The 13275-nt window shown below is 60.0% G+C and overlaps 5 protein-coding genes across 5 annotated transcripts in view; 1 reads left to right on the top strand and 4 right to left on the bottom strand.

Moving 5' to 3' along the window:
* The window catches only part of F751_2413 (putative inactive serine/threonine-protein kinase scy1), a gene marked incomplete at both ends in the record, with an annotated part of 6897 nt that extends 5113 nt beyond the window's left edge, over positions 1-1784 (bottom strand). Inside the window, 4 exons of the mRNA XM_011399281.1 lie at positions 12-305; positions 492-1023; positions 1336-1475; positions 1572-1784. Coding sequence (XP_011397583.1) covers positions 12-305; positions 492-1023; positions 1336-1475; positions 1572-1784 — 1179 coding nt within the window. The remainder of the gene's footprint in view (positions 1-11; positions 306-491; positions 1024-1335; positions 1476-1571) is intronic.
* A 729-nt stretch (positions 1785-2513) lies between these two features.
* On the bottom strand, positions 2514-6172 carry F751_2412 (Uncharacterized protein; the record flags this gene model as incomplete). The annotated part of the gene is made up of 9 exons (XM_011399280.1): positions 2514-2648; positions 3055-3276; positions 3381-3508; positions 3663-3792; positions 4016-4247; positions 4510-4707; positions 4840-4973; positions 5743-5909; positions 6097-6172. 9 exons carry the CDS (start codon positions 6170-6172, stop codon positions 2514-2516), a joined length of 1422 nt encoding a protein of 473 aa, XP_011397582.1.
* Positions 6173-6803: 631 nt separating this feature from the next.
* On the top strand, positions 6804-7359 carry F751_2411 (hypothetical protein; the record flags this gene model as incomplete). The annotated part of the gene is made up of 3 exons (XM_011399279.1): positions 6804-6842; positions 6983-7066; positions 7252-7359. 3 exons carry the CDS (start codon positions 6804-6806, stop codon positions 7357-7359), a joined length of 231 nt encoding a protein of 76 aa, XP_011397581.1.
* Positions 7360-8208: 849 nt separating this feature from the next.
* On the bottom strand, positions 8209-8886 carry F751_2410 (hypothetical protein; the record flags this gene model as incomplete). The annotated part of the gene is made up of 1 exon (XM_011399278.1): positions 8209-8886. The coding sequence occupies one exon, from the start codon at positions 8884-8886 to the stop codon at positions 8209-8211; it is 678 nt and encodes a 225-aa protein (XP_011397580.1).
* A 3875-nt stretch (positions 8887-12761) lies between these two features.
* Positions 12762-13275, bottom strand: part of F751_2409 (Putative proline-tRNA ligase) — a gene marked incomplete at both ends in the record, with an annotated part of 3354 nt that continues 2840 nt past the window's right edge. The window contains one exon of the mRNA XM_011399277.1: positions 12762-13076. Coding sequence (XP_011397579.1) covers positions 12762-13076 — 315 coding nt within the window. The remainder of the gene's footprint in view (positions 13077-13275) is intronic.

Genomic DNA, 13275 nt, shown 5'->3' with positions numbered 1-13275 from the left:
CCCCCACCCACCTGCTCCTCCACCAGCGCCTCTGGCAGGCTGGCGCCGTAGGCCCCGATGTTCTCCAGCAATCCCCGCCGGATGTTGCGGTCGGAGGCGGCGAAGAGCTTGGCGATGATGGGCACCACGCGCGCCGCCTGCTCCTCGGGCGGCAGCGTCTCGCCGATCGTCAGCAGCGTGCCCAGCGCAGCGTGGGGCGCGCCGCCGTACTCCAGCGCGCCCGCCAGCAGCGGGAGCAGCTTGCGCTGGGCCACGGGGGTGGGCACGGAGGGCAGCAGGGACGGCAGGCGCTTGAAGAAGGCGTCCTGCAGGTTGTTGTGTTGTTTGTGGGTGGAGGGATCGGTGGGGGGTGTGGGGTTTCCCTTGAGGGGGGAGGTGTGCGCTCCAGCATGCTACGTCATGATGCCACCACTTCCCGCAAAGCCGGGCCGTCGGGCGCATGGGCACTTGGCGTCCCGGCCCCCACCCCACGCCAAAACCAAGACCCGCACCTTCTCCTGGGAGTCCTTGAGGGCCAGGTTCTCCAAAAAGGCCATGAGCTGGACCAGGCTGGTGCGGAGCACGCCGCTCTCCACCAGGCGCGCGGGGCTGAGTCGCCGGGCGGGGGTACTGCTCAGCAGCTTCTGGTACCACTGCACCAGACTGGGCGGGATCACGTCCGTCCGCCGCAGATCCTCCAACCGTTCCAGCGCATGCCCGCTGTACAGCTCCTGCATGAGGCAGCCCAGGCCCCATGCGTCGACCGCCCAGGGCGGCGCGGCGCGCACCGCCTCCCACTCCCCGCGCCCCACCTCCCCCGGCTTGTACTGGGAGGCCACGAGCCAGGCCGCGGCGGCCAGGGGACTGGCAGGGCCCACCTGCGCATGCTCCGTCAGCAGGTCCATGCCGCACAGTTTCCAGTCCAGGGTGGGCGTCACCGCAATGGCGCCGGAGCAGATGTTGCCATGGATGAGGCTGCAGTCGATGTTCAGAAACGACACCGCCGCCACCAGGGCATGGAAGCCCATTGTCAGGTACTCCTGCCTGTTTGAGGCAGGTGAGAGGGTGAGGGTGAGGGGTCCGAGGGGGGGGGAGATGGGAGAGTAGAGCTTGTAGCACCAGGTATTAGGCCGGCAGGGAGGCAGAGGAGGCGGACGTGGTGCTGTTGCGGGGTTGAAACACTACAAACACAAGCAAGGGTCAGAACGTCATGCATGGCGGGAAGGGCCCGCTGGGCGGTGCGGCTATTCCCCACAAACGGGCCTGGAGCGTGTCGCAGGGTCCATTCATGGTATGGCCCAGAGCCGAGCGTGGCGCACCATCCCAGCACCGCCCGGAGCCCCACCCGACGCTCACCTATCTGTCCCAGTGAGCGTCGTCGACTCCAGGAACTCTGCCAGCGGCACAATGGGCTCGGTGATCAGGTAGATGACCTGCTCGCCCTTTTCTTCCAGCTCGAGTGTCTCCTTGAATATGAGCACGTTCGGGTGGCGAAGCTGCAGATGGAAGGTGGAGCGTCTCGGTTGTTCACCTTCCCGTGATGCTTGGCCTGCACCACCCCAATGTCCATATTCGAGCATCCACCTGCTCACCGTGCGCAGGCGTTTGGTGCCATTGCGTGCTGCTGCCAGCTTGGGATCCGAAGGGTTGGAGGAGGCCACTCGGAACACAGACACCGCCGACCCGTCTGCCTTCCACTTGCCGCTCGTGTGCGTCCAGGACCCCCATATCAGGGAAGGCTCGCCAGTGACTTCCAACGGGAGGCTGTTCCCGCTCCCCACCAAGGCCGTCAGCCGCGCAAACATGGCTGGCGATGGGAATCAACCCCAGGGCTGTCGGCAAGTGCCCCTCCCCAACCGAAATACGGCGCTGTGTGGTTGCAGATCGGGCTGCTCGGCAAAGGTCAGCACAGCCTAGTTACTCGATTCTCTATGGCGTGAATTTCTGGATGAAGTTCTGCCTATCGCAGGGGAAGACAGGGCCGTACTTGGCCGTCTGTGCTCGAGCACAGACCGCGCGCGCTCGAGTTCAGATTCACCAGAAGCAGATGCCAGGGGGAAACTGAATGTTCCAGGACTCCACAGCAGGACAACGTAGTCCGCAGAGTATACCTTCGTGTTGGAATATACTCATGCAATTTAGAGAGCTTGCCAACGGATGAAAAGAGTTTGTGCTCCATGGATGTAAGGCACAAAATGGCTCAGATTCCCCACCGATTTCTGGATCCTCCGCCGTCAGCCATGAGCATGAGGTGAGCTAACTGGGGAGACTGCATCGTTACCTGGAGCCTCCTACGCAGTCAGACGTGGAATGCAGTTGACTGGCTGTTGAAGGTACAGGCATCTAGTCCATGAGGGAAAAGGTACAGGCATGCTCCAACACCGCCCAGCTGCAAAATGGAATACATCCAAGTGGTTTGCATCGAGTTGGTATACTCATCACTGACTCAATCTCATGTGGAATTTGTGGCGTGATACAGGAGTCTTGGTACCCATGGCAGTTGCAGGGTGGTTGCCAGCACGCCCAGAAGACCATCAAATTATTGCAGGCAGGGCTCCAGCCCTTGCCGTCCCTGCCGGCTCCAGTCCCTCCATCCACTCCAAGAGGCGCGCATTGAACTCCTCTGGCACCTCATCGTGCGGGCAGTGACCCGCTTCCAACATCACGACCTGCACCACAAGCAGGGCCGTGGTATGGTGGTTCAGCATGATGTGGCACACTCTCAGTCGAGACCATTCTCTCCCATGCTCTGCCCTTACCAACGACATAGCGTTGCCATAAGCAGGGCAGGGTCAAGACCGGGTACCCTCCCCAACTCCACAATCGTGCCTGAACATTGCTGCAGGCTGCCGCCAGGGCTCGCGCCCTCTTCCGGGTGTCAGACAGGGTGTCCCTAACCCCCTGCGCAGGCAAGTCGGGATGGTCGCAGGTCTGAAGCGTCCTGGCAAAGGACGAAGCTGTGACAGCTTTTCAACATCACAGAGTCAGCTTGTCAGGCCTTGGGCCACCGCAGGACCAACCCCATGAGCCCGAGCCTTAAGCCAGGCTCTTTTCTTCCTTTCCTCCACCAAGCACCTGGAGTACGAGAACCGGGCCGCCATACATCTCTGCCACCAGGTGGTTCAGGGGGCGGGGTTTCTGAAGGTAGAACACGCTGGTGAACACGCCTTTTGACCCCGGGTCCGTGGCCGCCCGCACGATCTCCGCCGCCAGCCAGGCATCCGCGCGCTCAGGCGCGCTCGGGTATAGCTGCTTCAGCTGCCGCTTGACGTTCCCCTTGAGCAGCCCGAAGAGCCCCTGGAATGGGATGGGCATGAAACTCTTTTCATGAGTATGTCCAGGACATCGATACGATTGTCCAGCACTGTTCCTTTGCCCCACCCCTTGGCAAGACCCCTCACCGAGCTGACGAGGTTGATCAGCGTGGGGCTGAGTAGGGGCGAACCGCTTTGCGCGACGTCTGAGTACGTCTTCTCTGGTGCAACATAGCCTGGCTCCACCTTGCCAGCAGAGTTTACCAGCACGAGGCCTGCCGAGAACAAGGTGTGAGGATGACGAATGGTTTGAGTCAGCGTCTCGCAGGCGACTGCACTGTTCTGGGTGTTTGCTCGCTGAATGTGCGGAGACACAGGCGTGGAACACTCCTCCCCACCAACGAGCGACAGACCCCCCTCCACCCACACCATGGACGAGGCTGGGGTGATCTCCTGCGAGGCTGGCAGCCACGAAGCCTCCGATGGAGTTCCCCACCACCGTGACGGGCTGGCGCACGACGTGCACCACAAACTCGCACAGGAAGCTCGTCCACAGGTCCTGATGGCGGGGACAGGGGAAGGGGCACGGGAGCGGGAGGCACTTGCTCATCGGTCACACAGGGTCCGGATGCTGCTCTTGGCGCTGAGGCGGAGGTGCGGCAGGGGGGGGACCGAGAAGCTGCAGCGCACGCCTTGCGTGGGCTCCACGGCCCTGCGCGCCGCCCCGTCCAAGCCCACCCGTCCCCTCCCCGCATCTCCTCCCCCACTCATCCGCACCATACCTGTCCATAGGGCAGCGCCTGCTTCTCCGACCGCCCGTACCCCGGCAGCGTGGGCGCATACACGGCGTACCCAGCGCGCGCCAGGGCGGCGACGTTGCCGCGCCAGTGCTCCCCGAAGGCCCCGAAACCGTGCACCAGCAGGATTGCCGGCGCCGAGGGGTCCCCAGCCACCAGGTAGTCGGTCAGCGTGCCGCGCCAGCGCCAGTGCCCCAGCCTAGCGCCATGCACCTCCCTGTGGAGGGTAGGAAGGAAGGGGGGGAAGGGGGGATTGGGTCAGGCGGGGGGGAGAATCGGGGGACGCTCGGTTGGGCTCGCCGCGTGGCGGCAAGTGCATGCGCAAAAGACTTTGATGTCCATGCGGCACATGACGCGGCCTGGCTGGCAGGGCATCGGCACTTGACGACTTGACAGATGCCCAGGGTGGCTGTGGGATCAGACATTCAGCGTCCAGAAATGCTCCAGCGCCCCACGAAACAGTCGCCACCCAGGCCCACCTGTCCTCACGCGCCCGCGCCATCTCCAGGTGGAAGTCGGAGGCCTCCACCGCGGCGAGCGCCACATGGGCCTTGGCGGTGCGGTTCTGGCGCCGGAGGCGCCAGAGGCCCTGCCGCCCGGCGGCGGCCGGATCCGCCAGCACGGCCCTCGCCTGGGCGGCCACCCTCCTCCGGCTCAGCGCGCCCAGCGTGAGCGCCCTGCATCGGCGGAGCGGTGGTGAGGGGGTGCTTGGATGGCCATGTTGTTCCGCCTGCCAGCGGAGACGGTCATTCACATCCGTGAGCGCCTTGCACCAGGCAAGCCGCGTGGGCGCCACAGCAGCCACATACCTGGAGAAAATGGCGGGGAAGCAGCCGCTGGGGTGCGCAGGCCTGGAGTGCTGCTCCACCAGGCTGGCGAGCTCGGCCCCGCTTTCCTCAGCGTCGCCCTGGAGGCCCAGCCGGAGGTAGGCTGCGACGCCGTCCTGCGTCCACAACCCGGCGTCCCGAGGGGTGCCTGGGGCTGCTGGGGATGCGCCACGCGGCGCGATCCCGGTGTCTGCCCCGTCTGCCCGGCCTGGAGCAGGCAGGCTAGTGGCCGCACCCAAATGTGACGCCCCTGCCCTTTCCTCCAAGTCCGACCGGCGGGCGTCCAGGGCGTCCAAGGCACCCTGGCTGTCGAGTGGCAGGGCCGGGCCGGAGGCACCCTCATCCTGCCCCAGAGTGACGCTCGCCCGCTCTTGCCACCACGACTGGAGCGAGGGATGGAGCTGGGCGCCCACGGCCAGCACCGCCAGCCGCTCCATCTCTTTCGCGGAGAGGGGTACAGCGGTCTGTACTGCGGGCGGCTGCACGCCCAGGAGCTGCGCCGGAGGATCCAGTGGGGCAGCAGCGGCTCCCTGGCTGTCAGCGCCATCTGCATGAGAATGCGAATGAGCGCGATCGACATGAGATGGCAGGTCAGGGTGGGGGAGGGCACGGTAGAGTGGGGAAGGGCCAGGAACGGATGACAATACCATCTGTGCCTTGGTGGGTCGCCCAGCATACGCCGTGCACCTCACAGAAATGCAGTCAATCTGGCGCTCGAGGCTGCAAGATCCAAAACGACGACGTATCTCTCCCCAAACACACCAACCAAGACGCATGATGCCACCCCTCCTTGCCTGCATGCGTGTCGCTATAGCCAGCTCGCAGCGGGGCCGTCCAGGTATGGAGCTGGGTGCCGGCCGGCAGCCTCGCAGCGACGGCTTGCACTCGCGCCCGCGCCCCGCTCTCCACCTCGTCCTCTGCCAGCACGCGGCGCACGTCGGCCGCCGCCGCCAGGTCGGGGATGACCTCCTGCCAGCTGCCAGAGGTGACGAGGAGCTGCACGCCCCGGTCGGCCAGGTCCCGGGTCAGCCGCTGCAGAGCAGTCGCCAGCGCTGTGCATTGCAAGTGTTGGGTGAGGGGCGGGGTCTTGTGGATGAAGGGAGTAAAAGCGTTGCACGACCAGGCTGGAGGACTTCCCCTGCACACATGACCACCAGGAGCAGGGAAGGCGCGGCACAAGCCCCCAGGCGAGCAGCTCTGCATGCGCATCCAGTACTTGAAGCCCTGGTGCTCACTCACCCTGGGCTCCATGAGCCGCTCCATCCAGGACAGTGTGCGCATACACCTCCGGGTCATAGCAGAAGACGGCCAGCATGGGCGCCGTCTCTCCACATTCACACACGACCGGGGTGGTCGTCCACTCGCAGATCGTGCTTGAACCACACCATGGCTGGTTGCTGAGCGTTCAAGGTGGAGTGAGGCCGGGCAGCCACCGAGGAGCGGGCGATGGTGGCATGCAGCCTGGAGGTGAAAGGGGTCGACCCAGTTCTCCCACTGTCATACGGTGGCCTAGAGCTGGATGCCACTGATGTGCAGGATGATCTGGCAAGCCGTGTGACATTGCTTGCAGCCTTTGGGCCGCTGGCACCCGGGCTCCTCGCGGATCGCTCGCATGGGGTCCTGAGGAGACTGGGCCCATGCCACAAACACGCGGGGGCCATGCTGAACGAGGAGCGGCAGCCAGGAGGTCCCCTTTGTATTGTGCGAGAAAGAAGATTGAGATGGAGCCTGGATTCAACAGGGACCATTCACGCTATGCGATTCAAGGCCGATGGGAACCGTGGAATCCATGCGGTATGCGGCATGCGGTTGAAATTTGTTTGCCGCATGCTCTGGTCGCAAGGGAATGTGTACTCCCATGCTACGTCGAACTCGATCCGACGCATGTAGTGTAAACTCTCTCATATTGCACATTTGTCATCGCTTTAGCGAGTCCGTGCGGAGTCATGTCACAGCAGAGGAAGATCGGCAACCTCAAAGCCAAGGCAAGCATATGAGGTGCCGGAGGTTGTCGCTCTCGTGCACTTTATGTCCAAAGGTCGGTATCTTTTATGAAATGACTTTGCATCGTCGCCGTATACTCGTGGCCTGCCTCGCATGTATCCGCCTTCACCAAATGCACCAGGACATTGAGACAGCGCTGCGCACCGAGGCTTCGGCCCTCACCCAGATACATGTGACTGTGACCAAGCAGCTGGCAAGACTGGTGGTGAGCGAACACTGATCTGACGGTGGTGTGACACTGGGCGTCTGGAGGAGTACACCTTGTAGGATCTGTTAGTGCAGCTTACTTCCTGTGAAGATGCACATGCCCACCTGAATCCTACATGTCCAATGGAATCTTGCTTCTAGGGTAGCATACAAATCCTGCATACCCTTTGCATCATGGCGTAGATGGAGGAGCACTTCCTTGCCCAAATGCTGCGGGATGCAGAGCAGGAAGAGCAGGAGCTTGAGCGCCAACCCACCGATGCGGGAAGTCAGGAGAGGACGATGCGATGATTGCTACCTTTCGTAGATCTCCTCCATCTATTTATTGCAATATCCGAGATATGGTAGGTCGACAAGCCTCGTGGGCTTCTTGGCTGTATTCTGCACAGCCCAGGGGCGATGACTCAATAACTTGATCTTATCAGAAGACTCCTGTGCCGACACCTTGACTCTTCGAGATGTTCTTGGTTGCAGCTGCTTGATGTCACCGGTATCTGAGCCCATCCACTGCATGTCATGATTGATTTCAGAAATATCATGCCACTCTGAAGCGTATGACTGGCGCACAACACGCTCTGCAACCTTCCTTTTACTGCAGGGGTTCCCAAATCGGGAACGGCGGGCCAGGCCACCCCTCAGGTTGATATATAGAGCAATGCATCGCATACCTGATCTCTAGGGAGCCAGGAAGGTCTTGGGAGCGGTACAAGTCCTAGCTTGCACACCTCGGTACGAGTGCAACGGAGGGGGCCACAACTTTCGTCCCAGGGCTTCGGCCTCCTGATGTCTGCATCGCCGTCTTCTTATGCGCAGCCACGCCCGGTCTGCGACATATTATCATCTTTTCAGCATACAGCATTGCTTTTCGCGATGCTGCACGCTTCTTCCATTTATCGGAGCTGACAGGCGGGACCCCTGGTGCCAAGGTACGACGCACTTCGGTGGGGTGCATTTTGTTTGATGGCTAGTTGCATCCCTTTCCGGCGGTGACGATATCCAAGGCTCCCTCTACTGATATATTTGAGGAGAAAACCTGCCACGGAATCGAACTATTAGGCACTACTGAGCCGGCCTCTCGTCTGATGTGTTCGCATGCCGTCCTTCGTCTGCCTGATCCGGCTTCCTCGCCGTTTGCTTGTTCTATCTCAAATCCTGTTCATTCCAGTACGTTGAATGTATGTGCATGGTGCACCTGCTCTGAGTTCCGTCGGGAAATGTCCTGGCCCTGCTGCCGCCTTTGACTAGCAACCTTGTTCTAGCACCATCACTGACCCGGAGATGCATCTTCCCCGCAGGCACGATCACACCAATGAAGCACAATTTTGGCGGAGCCCGCTCCCTGCTGCACAACGGGTACGTTGGTTGGTGATGAGTGGGATGTGATTGACAACTTGTCACCCCCTTCTCGAGCTGCCCTGACATGCACGTCTTGCACAGCATGGTTATTTCCCTGCCGTGCCTTCCACAATGGGCGGCGGGTGCTGCGCGGGACGCAGACGGCTGCATGCCAGACCAAAAACCAGCACACGCCCTCTCAGTGGATGTCTGTGCTGACCTGTCTCGCTGGCACACTCCTTCCCTTGCCTTGCCATCCCTCTTGGACTCACAGCCATGCCTGTGGGTCACCAAAACGTTGCACCCCTTAAACCCTTGATTGCCCTGCCCCTTCTGTACCAGGTGCAGCATGGAGGTGGGCTGGTCCCAGGTCTCGCTCTGCACTCTGATCTGCCCCTGAGGTGCGAGGCTGCCATGTTGCTGTCCTATGGGTACTGGGCCAATGCCGAGGTTGTAGCTGCATGGGCCGCTGTGCCTAGCCATCTTTCCTTGCTGCCTGCTGCTCAACGCATGCGAATGTACCCCGGACAGCCGCCTCTCACCTGGTGTGAAATCCCGTGGGCTGCATGTCCCAATATCGCGTGCCACAGAACTTCCCTCCTCGGAGGGGCCAGATCGAGTGTTGCAGCCTGTGCTGGCGCCTCGTGTGGAGGCACCTGGAGCCCCGCTGTGTTAGACCAGTCTGTCATCCTTCCCATTTGCACACCATTGCAGGGTGGCGCAGACATGCACCTTTATTTCTGATGGAGACGGTGCGGGGCGGTGCACAGCGCCGCCAGCTGCAGCTGCCTGGGAGTGCGGGCGTTTCTGCGACCTCATGGTGAGTCTGCGCGGGGATCGTGTTGAGTGGGTCAGTACCTGCATGCCCAGGCTATGCAGCCGCCTTGCCACGGATGAAGGAGCCGGTTCGCTGGCTGTGACTTCCATCTGTCCAAAGGGAGAGCTGAAACTGAAATTTCATCTGGGCACTTTAGGAAGCCAGGCGAGCGCCTTTGTGTGCCTTCTGGTGCCACGTGCTGTTGTCCACATTTTCTGTCAGCACCCCTGATGAATGCATCCTGATGAATACGCGTACTGGGGTCATGCATGGCCTCACTCTTCCAATCCCAATTGCCTGCCAGGCCGACATGGAGTAGCTGGCCGCGCCCGGGCAATGAAGATGTGCGGGAGCAGCACCACGCCGCCCGTCTGCACAAAGGTGTGTGATGTCGAAGCTGGGACATTGTTTGGGGGGGTAGCACGGCACCATGTTCCCTTTGCTCTCTCCCACGATCGATTGGAAACCTGTGGCCATGGCACCTGAGCTCAAGGAAGATATAAACTTATACATTCTATGATAGGAACGTGCCGTCTGATCTCAGTGATTGATAGACCTTGTCAGAGAGCTCCTGTGCTGTTCGTCTTCCCCCCTTGCGGGATTCTTGTCTGCCTACCCTGCTGCCTGGCTCCCTCACTGAGGGCCAGTTCAGCCAGCTCTCACCTGGGCGGTGATGAAACAATTTTGTCTGTCAATCCTCCGATGGCGAAAGTCAGATGAGGAACGTCAAAATAACCTCTAAGAAGTCCTGAGCCCATTTTGATTTTCTGCGATTGCCCCCTGTGTCGCCGCAGCTCACTCTTTCTGAGCACATACATCAGTTTACCGCGAAATTTTGCTGACCTTGTGGCCTACCATCGTTTTCTTGCTTTTGGACGGGGTGCTGCAGCCACAGGCCGATGACGGATTCTTTTATGGAATTACCGGCTGATCTTCGGATCTGATGACAAACATGGCTGTTTGCTGAGGTCCATCGTACCTGCAACCCCCTTTCCCCCTTTCATGGCAGCTGATGTCTCGGATACTGTACTGCACTGGCATAGTCTACGTCATGGTTGTAGCACAGCACTGCACCCAGTCTCACCTGTTCACTCCTTCCCACCTGCAGGTATCAACAACAAGGTTGGTGAGGTCTTTGGAGGACTTCACCTCATGTGACAATCCCTGATTCCACAATCTAGATGGTGTCCAAGTCTCAGCAGCACACCGCCCTTAGGTGTGCTTGTTGACTGTCCGTCTGGGAGTACGGGTGCAGAGCTGTTTATGGGTATCGAGGTGGATTCAGAGCGTCTATACTTCCCTCTATGCCGCGGCCTGGTTCTCCCTTGGGAGTTCTGGGTCTATGGCCGTGAGGGCCCCCAACTCGGACGTAGAGGCAAACAGCCCTTGAGTCGCTGTGCTAGGTCACCCTGTGATGCACTGCGAATTTGGTGCTGATATATACTTAAGCAACACCTTGTGAACTCTTTCCCTCGTGTTTTTGCACCATATGTGGGGCCCTGTGTATTTGAGTACTCTCGACTAATCTTCATCTCCTTTGTGTCTGCTCTTGTTGCACAGGTTGGCACTGGTTCACATTGCTGAGTTGAATTGTCAGCACACCCCCAAGGGGAGTTTCAGCGTTCACTCCTGGAAGGCAACACCAAGGTAGGCGGTTGTGAATGTTATCTTCTGTTTGTGTGGGCAATGTTGCAGATGGCTGGATTCACCCTTTTTGTTCCCCTTTCTCTTGAATCTTCTCCATTTCCCTGATGGCTGCTCCCTGGCAAGGGGCGTGAGGACACTTTCCCCAAATGATCGACGCTGATTCCAACAAATGCTATCTCAATTACTCAACAATTGCCAGAATATCTGATCCCTTGCCTCCTGGGAGCTTGCCATGTCCTTTCCCATTCTGTGCATGCTTCCTGTACATGCTTTGCCCCCTCTCAGCTTGCTCTCCCGCGGTCAGATGGTGACATACATTTAGATGACGAGACTGATGCGTTGTTGTGCAACGTTCTGTTGCACTCCTCGACGCGCTCATGAGCGACAACCGAGGCATTTGTCTGATGACCGCTGCTTCATATGTCCTTGAATCAACGCTAGTGCTGTTTTCATAGTCGTGCAGATCGATTCCTGACTTACTATAAGCCCTGTGCTTGACTGAGTGAGCCCCTGTCCTCCCCTCCTGCAGATTTTCCTTGTCTCGGACGACTTTTGCTGCTTCACGTTTCCACTGGAATGCCAGAGTTTACAAGGTGAGCCTCCACCTTTTCTGGGCATTGTTTCTGATTTTGGGGGGGTCTGATTTGGATCAGTGATGCACAATTGGAACCAACCTTCGGAATATTCCTGGCCGTTTTCTTTTACCCCACCTCTGCGCTGATTGGAACCGTGCCCAATTCTGGTGGTTTCCTGCCGCCACTCCTTGCCACTCTACATGGCATGTGCTTGGGTCCCTGAGCAGACTCCTTTTCTTCCTATGGACATTCTTACGTCTGACCTGGCCCCACACTGCTGTGATGAAACTTAGCCCTGCCAGATGGTTTCCTGCCATCGATCTTGCCAATTGTTTCGGCAAAACCTGGGTTTCAGAGCATTGTCTTTTTTTGATCTTGCGTCAACACATGCTAACCTCTGTGCTGTGAAGATACCTGGCCTGCGTGGGGTTTTCCTGCCCCCTGAGCTCACCCTCCTGGGTGATGTCACTGGCCTATGAGCACAGAAGCACGTGCACTTCCTCCTTGCACCAATTTCCCCTTTCCCCGTCCTTCTGCACGATGCAATGAAGATCTCTAGCCCTTCATGTGTGCTTTCCTGCCACTCCCTTTGCCCTTCACTGGGCATGGACGGGGCTGACGAGCATCGTGCTGTCGTTGTTTAGCTGACCTTTCAAACTCAACTTACCATCTAGCTTGTCTGCTGTGATGATACACCACCCCTCCGGCTGCATTCCTGCAAGCCTTTGTGTCCCTGTGGACAAGATTGTGGGGAGTCTGAGCAGACCTGCTTGCATCTCATCAGTCACCCGGCCCATGGCGCATCTCCTCCAGCCCGCACGCGCCGATTTGCCCCCCGCCAGTGCCCACCCCCATGGCGTGGTGGGGTTTCCTATTTTGGCGCACAGCGCACCCAGCGGGTTGTTGGCATGGATGCGCTGTGGGCTCTGGCTGGGCCGACATTCCCGGCCTTTGCCCTTGGGCGACTCCTAATCACGACCTGTACATACATTATTCCCCCCACAGGAGGCTAGTGCGGAGCGCTCTGCGCTGGAGCTTGTTGCTGCGGAGCAGGCGCTGCCTGCATGCCTGAGCAAGTGCCATTTGTATACACACGTTGTGATCTATGGCAGGCCTGGCATTCCTCAGTTCTTGGCAGCAGTGCAGTGCTGACAGGGTGGGTTCCTGATATCCCAGATTGGGTACTTGCGTTGTTCGAGGGAGGCCCGGGCAGCAGGCTCATCAGGCAGCACCTGGTAGTCCAGGCTCCCGTGCGTACCCTCCTCCGGCCTGCACATCGGCCTTGGCCCCCTGCCGTCCCCTGCGACACGTTTCAGGCTTCAGTAGGACCGGCCCCACAGCGCCCAGTTCTTGGCGGGCTTGCCAGAGGCAAAGCACATCGTGCCCTCCGGCAGCTCCGGCTGCTCCAGCGGGATGCAGAGGGTCTTGGCCCCCATGGTTGCCTCCCGTGCGTCCTTGTTCTCGCCGTCCTTGCCCGCCGACCGCCGCTTCACGTCCTCCTCCACACTCTCTTCGTCGCACCAAGGGGCCAGCACCGCGTGCTTGCGCTCCAGGGCCGCCATGAACCCCTCCCACGTGGTCACCTGCTCGATGCAGGTGTCCAGCGTCGCCTTGGCCTTGGCCAGCATGTCCGACTGAGGGTGTGGTTGTTGGGTGTGTGGTGGGGGACATGAGGTTGAGGAGAGGGGGTCGCACTATCATCCATCAGTGACGCTCACCGCGCCGAGGCGGCCGTGCACCATGAGGTCGCGCCCTCCCGCCGGCTCGGTTCCCCACCACCTCTCCACACGTCCACCGGCATGCCCCCCCCTCCCTCATCCCTCACACGCAGTC

Source organism: Auxenochlorella protothecoides, assembly GCF_000733215.1.
Source record: "Auxenochlorella protothecoides strain 0710 unplaced genomic scaffold scaffold22, whole genome shotgun sequence".
NCBI lineage: Eukaryota > Viridiplantae > Chlorophyta > Trebouxiophyceae > Chlorellales > Chlorellaceae > Auxenochlorella > Auxenochlorella protothecoides.
Note: the sequence above shows the minus strand (reverse complement) of the source record. Positions and strands in the feature narration are given on the sequence as shown.